General features: G+C 46.4%; 1 protein-coding gene across 7 annotated transcripts in view; it reads right to left on the bottom strand.

Moving 5' to 3' along the window:
• The window catches only part of CTNND2 (catenin delta 2), a 655193-nt gene that overhangs the window by 119075 nt on the left and 517162 nt on the right, over positions 1-18956 (bottom strand). For all 7 annotated transcript variants that reach the window (XM_048507354.1, XM_048507355.1, XM_048507356.1 and 4 more), the window contains 2 exons: positions 16449-16662; positions 5299-5482 (listed from right to left, as the gene is read on the bottom strand). In XM_048507354.1, the coding sequence (XP_048363311.1) occupies positions 5299-5482; positions 16449-16662 (398 nt within the window). The remainder of the gene's footprint in view (positions 1-5298; positions 5483-16448; positions 16663-18956) is intronic.

The raw sequence follows: 18956 nt of genomic DNA on the forward strand, positions 1-18956 counted from the left end.
CAATGCTGGGTGTTTTCCATCGCACATTGAGAGATCGTCGTTCAGTGGGGGCTGCTGTAGCAATTTCAGACTTCAAGGCCTCTAAGTCCAGGTCTTCCTCTACAAATTTTTCAACATAGTCCTCAAAAGTAGGGCTGTCAGTCCTCTGTTGAGGAATGCCTGAGATTCCCTAGAAAAAAGCCATAATCGCCGATAAAATGTGCGCAACTTCAGCCGGTGATGGGTGCATGAAGTTGGCAACATTAACAATGCAGAACTGTCTTAATGTCAATCCTCTGCTCAGGCAATAAAATGCTTGTGAGGCTCAAAGGATTTTATTGAAGGCAGGTCAGGAACAGAAGAAAGACAGTTCTGGCGAAAGCGTGCCAGAACAGTTGATAATATGGATAGCATGTTCCTCACCTCCACATAGGAACAACAGAGTTCGTAGTGTCCAGCCTGGAGGCTCTTCCCAGCTGCAAATCTCAAGGACAGCACCAGATGACAATCAGGCTCCTGCAGAAGCAAAAGTGCTCCCAGAGAATTCCCCCCTCCCAAATGTGACAGCTTGAGAAGTGACAAGCTTGGTAGATGAAGGGAATGCTGTGGACGTAGCGTAACTTGATTTTAGTAAAGCTTTTGACAAGGTACCCCATAATATTCTCACAAGTAAGTTCCGTCCCTCCTTCCCTGCCCTGGGTGTCTTCTAACTCAGACCCTGGCATTTCCACTTGGCCCAGAGGGCCAAAAAGTAGTTGTGCCCACAGGACGGCTGAGCAAGGCATCCGCCCTCAGCCTCCCCCTTTTCTGGCCTCCCTGAGCCTCCTACCCCCGTGGTAGCAACCTAAACGAATAACCCCCCCAAAAAAACAAAGGGGGGATTCCCTCATCCGTTCCCCGCCCCTTTCTACCCCCTCAGGGTCCTAATGTGGGTTTGGGGGGTGGCTGGTTCCCTGCCCGCAGCCCCTCCATCGGCGTAGCTCCAGTCCCGAACTCCCTCCTCCCACCTTTCTCTCCCTCCCCCTTTTCCCCATCCCAAACAACAAGACCCCCCCCCCCCCCGGCTTCCTCTGTCTCCTCCTTAAATGCCCTCCTCCTGCTTGCCTCTTCATCCCTCCCACCTGTCTTCCCAGCCCTGCTGGCTCCTTTCTCTCTGCCCCCACTCTCGCCTGGCTGGGTGCCGCCTCCTGGCTGTAAGGTTGGGGGTTAGTTTCTGCTCCGCTTTTCTGACCTTGGCGAATTCCACGTTCTGGGCTGCGTGCCCGGGATGGTTGCTGTCTTTAACCTTGCTGCACTTATCTTATGCGTTTGAAGCTTGTTTTTCGCTCTGCCGTGGGAACTGCGCTTGGGAGTTCGGGGAGGGGCTGGATTGTCCGTATAAGCAACACCTCAAGCCCGGGAAAGTCAGAATCCGCATTGCGTGTATTGTGATCGTTGAAGTTTATGAAATAAAAGAACTGAAACCAGTTGCTATATTTCGAGTCCTTTGAGGTTCCTTACATTGAGGTTCCTTACACTGGCCTTCCAGAGGCTGTGTTAAAGGGGCCGTCTGTGGGGTGCACTGCGGCCCCGCTCTGCCCCCATCGTGCGTGGCCCAGGTGCCGTCTCTCGGTCTTCCTGAGGCCGCTGCAGCGGGGTGGTCCCTGGTGCCTGTGCCGTGCCACCCCAGGCCGCCTCGGGCCCCATTTGGGGCATTGGAACTGCGTCGGCCGCCCCCCCAGTCTGCCTCAGGACGTCCGGGTGGGAGGGCCGAGTCCCTGGAGCCTGCACATATAGTGTAGCTCTATTGTTAGTGTACTGTTATAGTCTTAGTATCAAGTGCTATGTGTATCTGACCTTGGTTCCCAACCGATCACACGCCTAATCTTCTTTTGGTGATTGCACGGAGTTCGAGCCGGGCCGAGATATGCCTGTATATGTGCTATATTCAAGCATGATTCATTCTGTGTGAACTCTATTTGTTTACGGTATCTCTGCACAGGTGGGGTAATGGTCTGGTTTTTTACTACTGATTGAACTCTGGGAGCCCAGAGTTCTCCTGTCTTGCCTATGGATCTGTCTAAGCCAGTGAATAAAGAACTGTTTGTAGTTACTTTGCCCTGGACTCAGTCTGTTTGTTACACTTAATGTATTGGTACATAATGCTAATATGATGTTACCTCTCTATTCAGCATTGGTTAGACCTCACCTGGAATATTGTGTACAGTTCTGGGCTGCAATTTAAGAAGGATATTGACAAGCTGGAATGGGTCCAGAGGAGGGCAACCAAAATGGTAAAAGGTCTGGAGTCCACGCCCTACGAAGAGAGGCTTAGGGAGCTGGGGATGTTTAGTCTGGAGAAGCGTAGGTTAAGGGGGGACATGATAGCCATTTTTAAATATTTGAAGGGATGTCATGTCGAAGAGGGAGCAAGCTTGTTTTCTGCTGCCTCAGAGACTAGGACACGGAGTAATGGATTCAAGGTGCAAGAAAACAGATTCAACCTAAACATTAGGAAGAACTTCCAGACTGTCAGGGCTGTTTGACAGTGGAATTCACTGCCTTGGAGAGTTGTGGAGTCTCCTCCTTTGGAGGTTTTTAAACAGAGGCTGAATGAACATGTCAGAAGTGCTCTGTGTTCCTGCACTGCAGGGGGTTGGACTTGATTACCCTTGTGGTCTCTTCCAACTCTATGATTCTATGATTATTAATTATGTTCTGCAGATGTCACTTCCTGGTTTGTCTGTGCCATCGTTGCTGGGTGGGATGTGACATCCAGCCCCTCTTTCTGTACTGGATTGTTTATCTAACAGTTTCTTCCTTCTTTGCCCAGCACTGCTCTGTAATTGCTTTGGTTGCTGTGAAGGCCAGTTTAGCCTTGCCCGTGTGCTCCAAATGAACTCAGGGACTCAGCCTGGGAGACAACCATGCTTGGTAACCAATGCAGTGCTTGCAAACTGTGAGAGACCAATGGGGGTAGGGAGCTGATTGCATTGCAGCAGGTGGGGTTGAGAGGGATAAGTGTACCTGGTTTAGTGCTGATTGCTAATTCTGCCAACGAATCTCGGTTTCCATTCTGATACTTGTCATTCAATAAAGATTTATTTCAAACCAAGACTCTTTACTGGGCAAGATAAGGACCATGACAGTTTTACAGAACTCTCTTTCTTCCCTACCTGGTGGTCATGCATGATGAATCATGGCTGACAACGATACACAGTGGGGATATGCCACTACCATGCAGCCTCCCCCTGCGCACCATAGACACAGCTCCAAGTGACTCCGCTCTCCATTTTGGCCTCAAGTTTTCACCTTTGGACTCTGGTATACTGTCTTGGCCATTCGCCACCACCTGACTGCTAGCACCTTGCCACTCCTTGGGTCTCATCCCTGCCTACAGTCAGCCCTCCCCCACTCCTTTCAGTCATATCCAACTCGTGATTGTGTCCAGGTTGCAACACTTTGGTCTCCAGTCCATCTTTGAGGAAGTTCACCATGGTGGCCTTGGGCCAGACCTGCACTCACCTAGCTAGGTGCCAGAACTCCGTGGCAGATGCAGGTATGGAGCAGGACCCCTGCCATAAGCTTTGGAGCTGTGTCTTTCTCTTTTCTTCCTGGAAGAGATTTTTGAAGTGCCCCCGCAGGGCCAGAACGAATTGGTCTCTGTTGCTTTGATTCAGATATGCCTTTTGTGGTCCTAGTAGGTGGCAGTGATGTGGCAACGGGGAGGGACTCCCCCAGAAAGGGGAGGAGGGACCTCTGTGCTTACCTTTCCTGGATGTTTTCAGAGACTGAATGGAAATGGGCAGCGTGGGAGAAGGAAGCAGGAGCCACATGGCTGGCGCTGGTTACTTGCAGACATTGACTGGAGAGTGCCCCTGGCTCTTTTGAAGTCTGGACAGATCACAGAAACCTGGAAGCCTGGCAAACCCTTCATAAAATGACTGTCGAACAATTGCAATGGGCAGAGTTCCAGATTAAATATCTCCTGGGGAAAAAGAACTTTTTCATAGATGCCTTGTTCCACCTCCTAAAGCATGACAGCAAATGTGTGAAGGTAGCGGACATGGTGTTTACTCTGATACAGTTGACTCTCGAGGTGGCCACCTGCAGACAAGCCACCCAGAGACACTCATTCCCTGTAGAGGGCAAATGATCACACTCAATCCCTGAGAGCTAAGCCATGTGTGTGTGTGTGTGTGTGTGTGTGTGTGTGTGTGTGTGTGTGTGTGTGTGTGTGTGTGTGTGTGTGTGTGTGTGTGTGTGTGTGTGTGTGTGTGTGTGTGTGTGTAATTCCTCGCACCAATGAATATTGGAAGCATCGCAAGGGGACAAGGAAGCAGAACTTTTGAGAGACACACTGCTGGGAAAAGACTGGGTTCTGTGGAATGGGCCAAAAGTATTTTTGCCAGAGAAATGAAGACTCGGGGTCTGATGACGTGAGCTAAAGGTGACTGGGCACTTTGGCTTTGTGAAAACTTTGAATCTGACACGCAGATCTGGAGCTGCCCGGTGTGTCCCATGGCAAAGTGGGTGCTGGGGAAGGCTCAAGGCTTGCTCAAAACCCTGGAGATCCCCCCCCTTGCCGCATGCACCTGGGGCAGTGAGTGCAATAGACTTTACTACTGATCTTCCTCCCAGACATGGAAATGCTGCCATCTGAGTAGTAGTAGATATGTTTTCAAATCAAACACAAACAACTGCCCACAGCCCAGAAGTTGCCAACCATGTTTACCTATTGCATTCGATCCCAGGCAAGATAATTTCAGACAGGGGAGCCCAGTTCATATTTAAGTTTTGGAAGTGTTTCCTGGACCTATTGGGGATAGAACAGGGGTTGAGCTGCTCCCAGCATCTGCGACCATAGCAGCCTGACCTGGCCCAGTGGCCAAAACAGCTAGGCCCAGCTCTCTGCAGTGGTGGCCACAGTCATTTTAAGAGTAAAGAGTATTGTCTGAGCAACTGTAGAAAACATTTCTATAAAAAAATTGGAGAAATTGCCCCCCTATTTAAAAAATCAGATTTTTCTGTGACCTTGAGGTCCCCTAAGTCTACATACACATCTGCTGGGGGTCACCATGCTCCCTGTCTGAAGATTTAGGTATCCACAGATAGGAGGTACAGGTGGGAATTAGATATATAGATGATGATATAAACATTTGTTGAGTACTTTTAAAAGTTTGAGAAACTCAGGTTCCAACATATAGAAACTTTTCACACATCTGTGGTGTTTAAGATGCTCTGCAAAGAACTGTTCATTTCAACATCTTGGAAACTTAGACACAGAAAGCAAAGTTGAACAAGAGTTGAACCCCTTGAGCAGTGGATGTATGACCTCACCTTAGGCACCCAGTGGCGTTGCGCAGCACCTGTGACGAATGAAGCTGAATTTTGTGGTCATCCTGGAGAGGGGAGTTCTCCCATCCTGAATGAGGAATGATCACTGCATTGGTCAACACTGCAAGAGCATCTTGGATAATTGGCATCTTTAATGCATCGCAAGAGGACAGATTCCAGAGAACACCTGAAAAGAAGTTAACAAAGAATCAACGGATGAGTGCAGGGATTTATTTATTTGTTATAAGGGCTGGATATGACCTGAATGTGAGCTGGTCATGACAGACTGGGGGGAGGCTGCTTCAACTGGCAATCCCCCAGCAGGCTTGCCAGCCCAGAAAGCCGGTGGGGGAGGTTGTCAACACTGGTGGTAGGAGGGAACGATGGCAGCCACAGCTGGCAAACCTGCAGCAAGCTTGCCAGCCCAGATTGGCATGGATGTGTGTTTGTGTGTGTGTGTGTGTGTGGACAGACTAGTAGTGGGGTGTGTGTGTGGGGGGGTGTGTGTGCCTGGACTAGTGAGCCAGCAGCAGACTTACCAAGTCAACTTGGAAGTGGGGAGGGATTGCCTCAACTTGGCAGCAGGACTGGCAAGACCTCTCAAGGGGTTGGATCAGGCCTCTATGCTGCATTTTGACATCCGTCAAAGAATGGATGGGGCACAGCTGCAAAGTTATCATAGTCCAGAAGGGGGCGGGGGGAAGCCCTGCTAAAGCAGATCAAACATTGATGCCTTTTTGTGTTTCTGGAGGTGGCTGCCCAGACACTTCTTGTTATCCAAACAGGGTCAGTCCTGTTTTAGGTGGAGGAATCAGTGAGAGACAGACTTTGCACTGTGAGAGGACAGGCTACATGATCTTCTTCTGATTCATATCAGGATTTTTCTCTTTAGAAACCCACAGGGAAACAGAGTTTGGGGAAGATCTGACAATGTTATTGAAGAACAAAATTACACACGTAGTCTGGTAAAAACACACATGCATACAGAGATTCAAGAAGCCTAGAATTTAGATAGAGGTGAATGATGGGTTTGGAATAGGAGAGGTCATTATGGGAAGGATGATAATTACCTGATCTAGAAGAGGAAGGTCCAAGGATGCAGAATCCAGCACCTGCGCTGGATGCAGAGAAAGAGGCACACAGTGCAACTGAACTGAAGGCAGTCCAGAAAACACTGGGCAGGGGGCCTTTGTTTGGGCAGCTAGGGAATTTCAGCAAAACTGAACCCTCTAGCAATGCGATGTTCCTGAACAAGGTGGAGCTTCTGTTTTGGGGAGAGAACAATACAGGGGACAATGGCTCAGATGAGTCAGAGCTGAAGATAGTCCAGATTTTGATTGGATTTTAGGTAGAGCTTATGAATTTACAACTCAGGGTATTCCAATTCAGAGTAAGGTTTGATGTGCCCTGGACAGGAAGGGAGTGCCCGGATCAGCTAGAGAACAAAGGATTCAGGAGAGCTGACCAAGTTAAGGTTGGGTGGCATTTCCATAATCTTTGTAGACAGAAAACAGGAGTGGCTTTTCCAAGGCTGAGCTTTTGTTATCCGGCTGGCAACGGTCAAAACTCATTTTATTCATTTATTTGTTCTACTTAATATACCATCCAACCCCCGGAGGGCCCTGGGCAGTGTACAACAGCACCATAAATCCAAAAAATACAATAAAACTATCAGTTACTCAGATGATAAAAAAATACACAGATGGCAGACAACATGTTGTTCCATGAGGTGGTCCAGATGGTATAACCACAGAATAAAATATAGGGTGAGATGGAACAGATTTTGGGGATGGCACACTGCATGAACTTCAGGAAAGCTGCAGGAAAGGTGTTGCTAGCTGATACATATTGATTGGAAGTGGGAAAAGCATGTTCAGGTGAAGCCCCTCTCTTGGTATCAAAGACCAGAATTAAGATTCAACATCCAACTTAGTATGAACTGTCTATGACACCAGCAGCGGTGATTGGTTGGGCGCTGTCCAGAAGCAGTTCCCCCTGTCTTGCTATGGGCTTGCCTGGGACAACAACCCTTCCTTGCAAGGGCCCCCGGGCCTATTAAGAGTGGCCCAGCCTCTCAGTACAGAGCAGTGTACTTATGCTGCAAGTTATGGAGAACACTTTCAAATCTACTTATGACCATGCAGTAATCTGGGCTCAAAACAATGTTCAGGCAACATTGCATGTCACTTTTTTAGATTTTAAAAAAGCGTTTGATTCACTTTCAAGAGATTTACTATGGAAGAAGATGAATAAAAAATTATGCTATTTGCCAAAACATGGAAGAAACAATCCTGGAAAGTAGCGGCAAAAGAAACCGAACAAGTGAAAAAAATATAAATATGTAGGGATCTCGTTTACTCACAATCTTTCATGGTCAGCACATTTTAAATCATCATCAGTAAAAGCTACATCAACTGCAAATGCTTTAGTAAAATTCTTTTATGCTAGAGGGCTGCAGTAATTACGGCATTCAATGCAAAAGTAGTTCCTCGGCGACTCTATGGTTCCCCAGTCCTCTTCTTAGCTCAGAACACCAGTCTAAATACTGTACATTCCAAATTCTTACACAAGATTATGGGTTTTCCAAACTGTGTGTCCTACGGAGCCTTAAGCATTGAATTTGGCCTATGTGCTCTATCTACTTTGGTCTGGATTACTGGCTAAAAATCTACCATTATTCCATGCCAGGGAGCTTTACATGTTTGTTGTTGTCTTAACTTAACTGTTGATAAAATCACAGAAATTGGCATATCTATGGATGAAATATTAATGCTATCTTACCTAGAGGCTAAAAAACTGACAGCAAATTCTTAGAATGGGATTATCAAAGATCTTTAATAGCAGCAAACTCAACTTGCTTACCTGAAAATCAATTTCCAGTTGGAGAAAAGGGTTGTATGTTTCATTATTTGTTTTATATGACTAATCCTAAACTAAGGTGTGCTCCAGAAAGCCCTGGCTACACAGAGTCATACTGGCTCCATGTATTAATATAGCTGGGTTGCTATCAGACAGGTCCTGCCTTTGGGCTATCTTTAAAGTTATGGTGAGTATTTTTAAAATTATAATTTTTACCTGTAATGTAGGTTTAACATGTTGTTGTTGCCCTGAGCCCTTTTGGGATGGACAAGGTATAAAACTAAAATTAAAAATGAATTTTACCCATGAGCCTTTGCTGAATATGCAAATTATTAATCCTCTGTGGGATTATCCTGTCCCCCTAGCCCTGCCTCCTTTTGCAAATCCTAGGCACTCCTGCCCAAGGTGACAGTCGGAGCCTCTCCGTGGGCACGCGAGTTGTCATCTCCCCCTCCCCTGAAAGAGAGAGAGTGATGGAACTTTAGTGTGTGGGAGCCCAGGGCGTGAGGAGAGATGTTGCAAGGTCCCTAGGCTTGATGCGCTCAGCAAAATCCGCAAATTCAGTTTTGCAGGGAGACCTCCTGCCCTGAAAAAAATCCAGATCTTGCCCGGAGGAGCCCTCCCTGCAAAAGCAAGTCGTCTGTTGGGTTTGCTCCACTGGCTTCCTCTGATCCTTGCTGGTGGAAAGGTGAGGAGGCAGCCATCCAAGCTGGCAGAGGGAAAGGGATGCCCTGGGAAAAGTGCATCCCCCCTGCGTGAACGCGCGCGCACACACACACACACACACCTCTCGCACTTCTGGGCTGAGGTGATGCTGTTAGGAAATGGGAAGCGTGGGGCACCCATGCCTGGAGCTCCAGAGGCAGCCTCTTCCCTTGCTCCTTCCCTTTCCTGCAAGTAGGCAGACAGTCTCCTTGAAGGGAAGGTGTAGTGAGTTTGCATAATGAGACAGAGTCAGTTGCTTACTGTAAATGCTGACAGAAGGGAAGCGGGGTACCGCACACCTCTCCCCGCACCAGGCCCCCAGTATGATAATAATGTCATTGTTTCAGGGAGATTATTAGCATTAAACCTAAAGCCTAGTTTAGGGGAAGCAGTGTAGGTAGCCCTGTTAAGAGCTTGTTAAATCCCACTGATTTTCATGGGAAGAACTAAAAGGCTATTCTTTACTTGGTAGTAAGCTCAATTGCTGGCAATGGGGCTTGCTTCTGAGTAAACCCTCCTAGGGTCAAGATTCACCAGTTTGACACGTTGCGTGGTTGCTTCAAAGCAAAGTCACCAACTACCATTAAGCTTACTCCTGAGTAATGTGCACCTTGGAGCCAGCGGTTTTTTCCAAATTAAAACCTTAGCATTCAGGTTAAATTGCCGTGTTGGTGTAGTCCCTATGTTCAGAATGGGTTGACCCAGAAAGGGGTATAGACTCAAAGCAGCAGGAGGAAGTTGGCTTCCTCCAACTTCATGGAGGAAGCAAGGCTACCAGGTGGGACCTTGATTTATTTCTTTATAAGCTCTTAACACCTTGTTTAAGGTAACTGCAAAGTTGTTGGGAACTAGTGGGAAGGGAGTTGTTTATTTTTGCTGTATTGTAAATGTTAGAATGTATTGTTTCAGGGCTTTCTGTGTATGTAGTTGATGGGAGTTCTTTTGGGGACCTTCATCCCGATCTAGTCAGATGATAACAGCCTCCCGTGGCAATCACAACGCACCCAATCCACCCCTCTGTCCGGTCAGCCCACCCCTCCTTCCCACCCAGTTCAATGCGGACTGCAGCTGCTAGAAAGAGCAAAGAAGAGACGTGCCTTTCATTCAAGAATAGGAAGCAGCCAGCTATCTGCTTTTTGTACCGCCCTCACTTCGCAGAACTATTATCCAGCAGGGGCATGATTCCAAAGCTTCAGGACACTTTGGTTTTGTTAAAACTTTACATCTCCTCAGATACCAAAGTTGGTGGCACACCATGTGCAAGGATATACACACTTATGTTAGGGGCTGTCCTTTTCGTGCCATGGCAAAAGGCAATCCTGGGAAGCCCCAAAGGCTTCTGCAACCTATACCAGCCCCCCACTGACCTTGGAAAGTTATATTGATGGATTTTATCACTGACTTGCCTGCCAGTCATGGTAAAACTGTAATTAGGATGGTAGTTGATTTATTCTCTAAACAAGCCCCTTTATTCCTTGTGCTTCCATCCCCAATGCTCCGAACTGGGCCAAGATGTTTATCCAACATATCTATCATTTGCATTCAGCCCCAGACAAAATTATTTCTGATTGGGGTAACCAATTGGTTTCGAAATTCTGGAAGGAATTCTTACAACTCCTGAGGGTGGAGCAAGTTTTATCTTCAGCTTACCATGCAGAGATAGATGGCCAGTCTGAACGGACCAATCAGACACTAGAACAATATCTCAAATGCTACAATAACTATCATCAGGATAATTGGGTAGAGCTTTTGCCATATGCTGAATATGCTTACAATAATGCAGTTCACAGCAGCACTGGGGAAACCCCCCTTGAAGCAGTCTTGGGACAGTTGGGGAAGGCCCTACCTTTTCTGGGTCAATCTACTGATGATCCTCCAGAATTACAGGAATGGATCCGGCAGATTGTAGATGGCTGGGATTCCATTCTCAGCGCAATGCAGAAAGCTAAGGATGCTCACAAGAAACAGGCTGACAAGCACTGCTGTCCCCTCTCCTTGGATGTGGGAGATATGGTTTTCCTCTTTACTAAGAATCTTAGTAACATTCATAAGTACCAGAAACTCAGACACAAATACATTGGTCCTTTTCCTGTTTTTCGCAAAATCAATGCGGTGACTGTACAACTGAGACTGCCCAAAGCTCTACATAAAATACACCCTGTTTTCATTGCAGCCTCCTGAAAAGCGCCCAAGCGCCCAAGGAGTTGGACACAATCATGGGTAGGACTATAGGTCCTTTATCTTCACTCACCCATTCTGTAGCTTTCGCTCATGGGTCTGGACCTCAAACCACAGCAAGATACCCAGATCCCTGTGCTTCTCCATCAGAATCAGAGGAGGATGGGATTGGTCTCAAAACTGCTTTTGAAGATCCCTTCTTAGGCTTGGGGACACTAGGTTTACTCATGATGTAGTTGGTCCTTTGACTGGGAGTTCTGCAGGGCAGGTAACAGCCATGTGTCCACTCTCCCTGCAGTAAAGACAGAGACCCAAGTGGCGCTGGCGAGCATAAAGGGTCTCCTCAGGTGCACTAGTTGTTTTCCCAGCCGGTTTACAGGGTCCCCTCGGGGTCACATTCCCCTGACGGCAGCCGTAGCTCATCTTGTTCTCAAAGTTACGGGACTCCATCATCCAAATTTCAGCTTCTTCAGCTAGAATAATCCAATCCATTAGGGTGTCTGGATTGCAGTACATCAAAACCCACTGGTGTAATTCGGGGTTAAACACATCCTTGTATGCATGGACGAATATCTGTTCTGGACAATCAGAAATTTTACTTGCCACTGCTTGAAACTCCTCCAAAAACTCAGCCAAGGATTTGCCTTGGCGCAATTGCCTTGGCGCATTTGCAAAATGTCTCTTTTTGCTTTCTCCCCCAGAAATGGGTTTTTGAAACATCCCCGCAAAGCCATCAGTAAGTGAGGGAGTGATTGGAGTTCAGGAGGATGCTGGTGAAACAACAGTACATACCAGTTGGCCACCAGCCCGTCTAACAGAGCACCCAGTTTGTGAACCCTCTCTGCTTCACTAGCATAGTTACTCCCAAGGTCCTGCATATAAGCGTCAATTTGGACCAGGAAATAGGGCAAATGGTCAGGGGTGCCATCAAATTGAACCTTCAGGTGCTGCCGAGGCATTGGAGCCAGAACCACTACTGGATGTGCCAGAATAGGCAGGTTCGATGAGGTAGATGGCACCCCACCAGGGGCACCCCTAAGCCTGGAACCCACTGTCTGGGATGGGGGAGCTTGCATTACAGGTGGAGGAGCCGTTGTTCTTCTAGTCTGAGTTCCAAGCTGGAACCAAGTAGGGGCAAATGGGGTTGCTCTCTGCAACCCTACTTCTAACCAATTCAGTGGCTCCAGTCCGGGCCTGCAGTTACTCCACTTCTTGATGGAGCTGATGAATCACAGCCTGGTATTCACTCTTCTCCTAGTTCCACCGGTCAGCCTCCTGCCTCAAGATACCCGTGGCTCTTGAGGGGTTCAAATCGGAGTCTGAGCAGTAATCGTCAGTCAGTTCCAATTTTTCTCTCCCCCCCCCCCATGCTTTTCCCACACTCAGAGTGTGGTTCCAAAGGCTCCCTCTCAGGGTAATACAATTCCTCAGAAGTTAGTCCCAAAGAGAATCCACGGATCTGGGTCACCTCCATGCTCTGCTTAAACTCCACTAGTGGCGGATCAGACTTGGAGATGAACCCCAGCTCAGACCCTCAATAAATCCAGTTGTCAGCCAGACCCTGAATGCTGCTGATATGCAAATGTCCAAATCCAATCACTGCCTCTTCCACATCAGGGGGCTGGTACGAAGAACTTGTTACTAGCTCTGCAAGAGGATTAGTTTGCCCCAGCCCTAGCAACGAGAAGGTGCGGTGCCCCTTGTCCATGAAACATAATCAGTGGCATACCTAGGCAAACTGGAGCCCTGGGCAAAACCTGAGTTTGATGCCCCCCATGGGTGGCCACCCTCCCCCACCACGACCAAACAATGATTTTTTGCACCAGGTCATTTCTAAATCATCATCACGTTATAGAAAATGCCCCAACTCACAAATCAGAAAACAGCAATAGTACATGCCACTCAGCAGAAATCAAAAATTTTGACCAACATTCTCAAAATGCTTTTAAAACGTTTTTTACTGCTGTGAAAACGTTTATGGTGTTATATCCAGCACCCCCAATTGCCCCCCAGCATCTTATCATACTCCACTAAACATAGATTAATTGACTGCTGTCAGTAATGCCTGTAAGGATTTATCAAGGTGGTCAGACTTCTGGTATTCCACAAACACCTTATCTAAGTGCTCAGTCCATTTAACTCGGCATATATTCCCCTCTCCTTTGAGGATATAATGATGTATCCTTTCAGTGTGTGGGGATAGGGCTGAAAACTCAGTCTTCAATGTAAGTGGAAGATGGTTACTATCAGTTTATATTGAGATCTCAAATAATTGAATAAATTGGAAAAGATTCCCGGAGGGGTAGCTAGGGAAAATGGAGCCGGGGGCAAAATCTGAGTTTTGCACCCTCCCCTCCCAGTATGGTGATATAGATCAACATTCCCATATGTAACAGGAACAAAATTACATTGGTGACATATCATTGCACTGTGCATCCTATAATTCTATCCTATTTCAACTGCTGCTGGCACTGCTAATTGCCAAGATACTTCCTGTGCTAAGCTGTGTTCTTTTTAAATTTTCCCCAGTTGTGTTAAGGTGGCTGTACACTGCACAGCACTCAGGAAATGTGATTGCTGCATGCATACTGACAACTATGGTGATCCGCTTTTCTGCAGCAAACCAACATATCTTTATAGTAGATTGGGTCAGATTTCCTAGATGTACACATGTGTTTAGAATAGGTTGAGATAGGTTATTGGGGCTGCCAATGAGATCCACAGTGTTGTAGTGGTAAAGAGTGGTGGACTTTGGTGAACTGGATTTGTTTCCCCACTCCTGCATATGAAGCCTGCTGGGTGACCTTGGGCTAGTCACAGTTCTTTGGAACTCTCTCAGTCCCACTAACCTTAGGTATCTCTGTTGTGCAGAGAGAAAGGAAAAGCAATTATAAACTGCTTTGAGACTTTGTATAGAGAAAACTGGGGTATAAAACCCAACTATTCTATCTATATCTTCTGTATTTCCTTTATTGTGCAAAGCTGTGCAACTAAATAAGAGTCAGTCTTGTTAGGAAGACATGTACATTGCAGCCTTTTACTTATTATTGAGTTCTCTTGCCATAACGTTGTAACATTTTTCCTTCCTGATTTCTAAATACATTTTATCTTGCTAAAGATCATTTTATGGCTTGTGCCCACTGAAAAGTCTTGAGTGGTGGTTGCAGCATCTGCAGGCCTGGAATGATCAGACTCATTTTGTGGCAAGGGCTGATTTAGCTCTTGCTGGGCCTGGTGGGTGAGGGTGTGTGTGTGTTATTTTTAAACATTCTTGAGAGACAGAAATGCACACAACCCAGACTTTCTAGTGGATTCTACACCTCATATTATAAATGAACTCGTTTTCCCTAAAGGGAAATTCTCCCAGGTTAATTTGGGGAACCAAACAGCAAGCCCAGCTTTGCATCTCTCTCTCGCTCTCTCCCTTTCCCTTTCCTCCAGAGAGCACTAAAAGCAAACCAGTTATAATAACTATCATTGTGTGCTGTCATTTTGTGCTTCTCCTCCTCCTCCTCCTCCTCTTCTTCTTGGGCAAGTGGGGATCAAAGGGAAACATCTGCTTTTTGCTGCCTCCCTAGCTGCCTCAGCCCTATAGATTGGACTGTCCTGCTTCACACTAGCTGCTGTATATTCTGCCTTGTAAATAGAAGTCAATGGGAGTACCACTGCAATGTAAAGATAACCTAGTTAAAGCCACATTGGAATACTGGCAGGCAAGAGTACAACATATAGTGGGGAAAAGCAGGGGATAATATGCAACTGTTTCTGAAATACAAAAAGCCAGAGAGTCTTCATTTGTCTTACATCTTTCTCTCTCCCTTGAATAATCCATACCAACAGATGATGTGGATGTCTTTCACTGTAAACACTGACTGTAATTGATTATGGGGATTAGTAGCTTGCTCTTAATTTGTTCAACAGAAGCTTGCTGGCTGGCTCCCTGGAACCAGAACACACATGCTGCAGCCAAGCACCAGAACTATGTGTGGAAATGAAAATTGCACCAGGAGGAAACTCCTGAGCATGGCATAGCACAGCATCCTTGTGACAAGAAAAATCCAATCTAACAGGTAAGAGCTGACAAGCAGGATGATGAAGACACAGAATTAAACACACACATATAAAACTCTACATTTGGAAGTCACCCCTGAAGCAAAGTCACATAGCCTGAGTGAGAAAAACATGAAGCCACACATGATTATCTTCTTGGAAAGTGAGTCTTAAATAAGAGAATGATCCACCGTTTAGTTTGTTTTAAGTGAGTGCTCCAGTGGCATAGCTGCTACAGGAACATGTGCTCTGGGCACACGCCAATTACACACTTGGGGGGTTGTAAAATGGCCCCACACACAAGCAGCCTGGGAGTAGGAACCAATGTGGCCACGCCACGGCCGCCTCTGAGCAGGCTCGGGCTCCAGGAAGCTCAGCTGCGGCTGCACCACTTCCCTCTCCGAGCAGGCTGCTCATTCTCCAGCTGGCGCCTTCTCAGAGCACGGTGCTTGGAGTAGGTGCCAGCCGGAGGCCAAGCACAGCAGCAGGTAAGAGGGATGCTGCTGGCCTGGGACTTTGGCAGGGGGCCTGGAAAATAGGGTGGGGGGAGAGAAGAAGGTGGGAGCCCTTCTGGCTTGGGCCACTCTTTAAAGGGGCCTGGGACAGGGAAGAAGAACAAGAAGAGTTTGGATTTATATCCCCCCTTTCTCTCCTGTAGGAGACTCAAAGGGGCTGACAATCTCCTTTCTCCCCCCCCCAACAAACAACCCGTGAGGTGGGTGGGGCTGAGAGAGTTCCAGAGAACTGTGACTAGCCCAAGGTCACCCAGCTGGCGTGTGTTGGAGTGCACCGGCTAATCTAGTTCCCCAGATAAGCCTCCACAGCTCAAGTGGCAGAGCGGGGAATTAAACCCAGTTTTCCAGATTAGAGTGCACCTGCTCTTAACCACTACACCACAAGGAGGGAGGGGGCAGGAGGGAGAGGGACTGATTTGACGTTGTGTGGCTGCAGAGGATTGTGCTCTTAGGCTGGGAGTGGAGTCTTCTGCCGCCGCCCTCCCCTCCCCTTGTTTTTGTGACACCCCCACCCTCCAATAGAGGGGGGACGACAAAAACAAGGCCTTGTCCCTGGGTGCATTTTTATGTCGCTTTGCCTCTGGAGAGCTCTGAAAATTATTATTTCTTTTTTCTTTTAAAAATCATTTTTGCATATTTTGGGGAATTATTTCAAAGAAAGTGCCTCAGTTCTAAAATAAATTGGGAATAAAAGCAGTACTTGAATCCACAAGACATCACAGCCAAATCAACTACCTAGGGAGAACCTGTGGCATTTTCAACTCTACTACCCAAGCACTGAATGATATTAAATTCTGAACATTTTCCAAACTACACTTGGGCATAGAAGAACAAATATCTTCAAACCTGTGACTAGTTCTCTGATTTCCAAATCTGTAGTCTTGCGGAGTAACCGTACTAGTGCTGGAATCCCCCCACAGTTTTTCAAAGCAATTTTGTTGTCATCATTTGCTTTCCCATAGACCAAGTTTCTCAAAGCTCCACAGGCACTACGGTGGACTTCTGTCATTCGATGGTCCAAGAGGTCCACCAATAATTGTATTCCTCCTTGTCTTCTTATCTGCAACAGCAAAACATTGAAAAAAGGAAGAAGCATCAGTGACTGATGAGTTATTCTCAGCTCTATACCAACAGTTTTTACATAGTAATTACAGGAAGGAAAGACCATGAGTATCCACTAACAAGACAAAGGGCAGGGACAACTTTAATTGGGTTAGATTCTACACATCCATTCCATTCGTGGTGCCTTCCTGATGAAAGGAAATTTCACCAGGGGAAGGTGCTGCCATTCGTGGAATGGATTTGTGGGGTCCATCACATTTCTTTCAAGGGTGCTGTGGAAGTGACAGCTCTGCTGAACTATCATTACAGCTGGACAAGTGATGACAGAGTTGATCAGAGAGATTATCTTCCTTCGTGAAGGACTAAAACAAATAACAGAGAGAGAAGATGGCCCATGGTCTCAGCACTGGATTGGTAAAAGCTGCTATCAGATTTATTTTCAGTAAAAGTGAATGGGATATACATTCCGGTTTACAATAATGACATATCAGCACAGCATTTTCTGCTACATTATTGATGACTATGCAAAAGAAGAAAGCGCAACTTTTATTTGATGTATATGTATTTTATTAGAATCAAACAACTAATTAAAAAAAATAATTCAACTCAGTGATAGAGATTTTCTTTTTGATCAGCTTCTAGATTTTCTGGCCAGAAATGTACCAAATGGTGCAGCACAGACATTACACAGAGGTTGAAAGACTATAACTAGTATATGATGTTGTATCAGAGATCTCTACATATATGAAACACAGAAGTCAGAAATGAACATCATACAGCAGTAGCTCAGCGAAGGCATCATGCCAGGCCACAGTGGAAAAGCAGAAGGGCACATATATCACAGCGGACCAACTGAGACCTGTTACTGGGTGGTAGACCAGAATTCAAAAACACAGCATTGGATCACAGAATACAACATGTAGTTGGAAGGAAGGCTGTGAACTATACTTCATCTGATCTATGATGTGATGTGACATTTGAGTTGACAAGCCACAAGTGCAAACAATGCTCACCCTCTGGAGGCCACGGTAGCTGAATTCAGGACAGCTAAACAAAAGGCCCTGAAAAAGCTCTGAACTATTATCAGCCATAGTTTGGTATGCATGAACTGAGCCACCAAATAATATTTGAATTGTAATATATAGACAATCATGAAACTAAGCTTTTTAAGCCTTCTGTCAAAGTAAACCACAGGAATTAGTAAAAATGGAGATACAGAATCCATTTTGAACTTAAGTATAAGAACATAAGAACAAGCCAGCTGGATCAGACCAGAGTCCATCTAGTCCAGCTCTCTGCTACTCGCAGTGGCCCACCAGGTGCCTTTGGGAGCTCACGTGCAGGATGTGAAAGCAATGGCCTTCTGCGGCTGTTGCTCCCGAGCACCTGGACTGTTAAGGCATTTGAAATCTCAGATCAAAGAGGATCAAGATTGGTAGCCATAAATCGACTTCTCCTCCATAAATCTGTCCAAGCCCTTTTTAAAAGAAACATATATATCCAGGTTAGTGGCCCATCACTGCACCTCCTGAGGCAGTTATATATTCCAAACACCAATCACACATTCGCGTGAAGAAGTGTTCCACTTTTATTAGTCCTAATTCTTCCCCCCAGCATTTTCAAATGTATGCCCCCCCTGGTTCTAGTATTGTGAGAAACAGAGAAAAATGTCTCTCTGTCGACATTTTCTACCCCAGGCACAATTTTATAGACTTCAATCATATCCCCCCTCAGACGTCTCCTCTCCAAACTAAAGAGTCCCAAATGCTGCAGCCTCTCCTCATAAGGAAGGTGCTCCAGTCCCTCAATCATCCCTCGTATCCCTTCTCTGCACTTTTTTCTATCCTGCTTCAATATCCTTTTTTTGAGATGTGGCGACCAGAACTGAACACAGCTTTACTCTCAAGTGTGGTCGCACCACTGCTTTATATAAGGGCATGACAATCCTTGCAGTTTTATTATTAATTCCTTTCCTAACGATCCCCAGCATAGAGTTTGCCTTTTTCACAGCTGCCATGCATTGAGTTGACATTCCCATGGAACTATCAACTAAGACGCCCAAATCCCTTTCCTGGTCTGTGACTGATAGCACTTCGGAGCCCTTCGCTGTAGCGTGCAGTGATGTATGAAGTTTGGAGTTTTTTTTGCCCCATGTTGCATCACTTTGCATTTTGCTACATTGAACTGCATTTGCCATTTCTTAGCCCACTCACCTAATTTATCAAGGTCCGCTTGGAGCTCTTCGCAATCCTTTGCGGTTCTCACCACCCTACATAATTTGGTATCATCTGC

This window comes from Sphaerodactylus townsendi, linkage group LG09 (genome assembly GCF_021028975.2).
Source record: "Sphaerodactylus townsendi isolate TG3544 linkage group LG09, MPM_Stown_v2.3, whole genome shotgun sequence".
NCBI classification, from domain to species: Eukaryota; Metazoa; Chordata; class Lepidosauria; order Squamata; family Sphaerodactylidae; genus Sphaerodactylus; species Sphaerodactylus townsendi.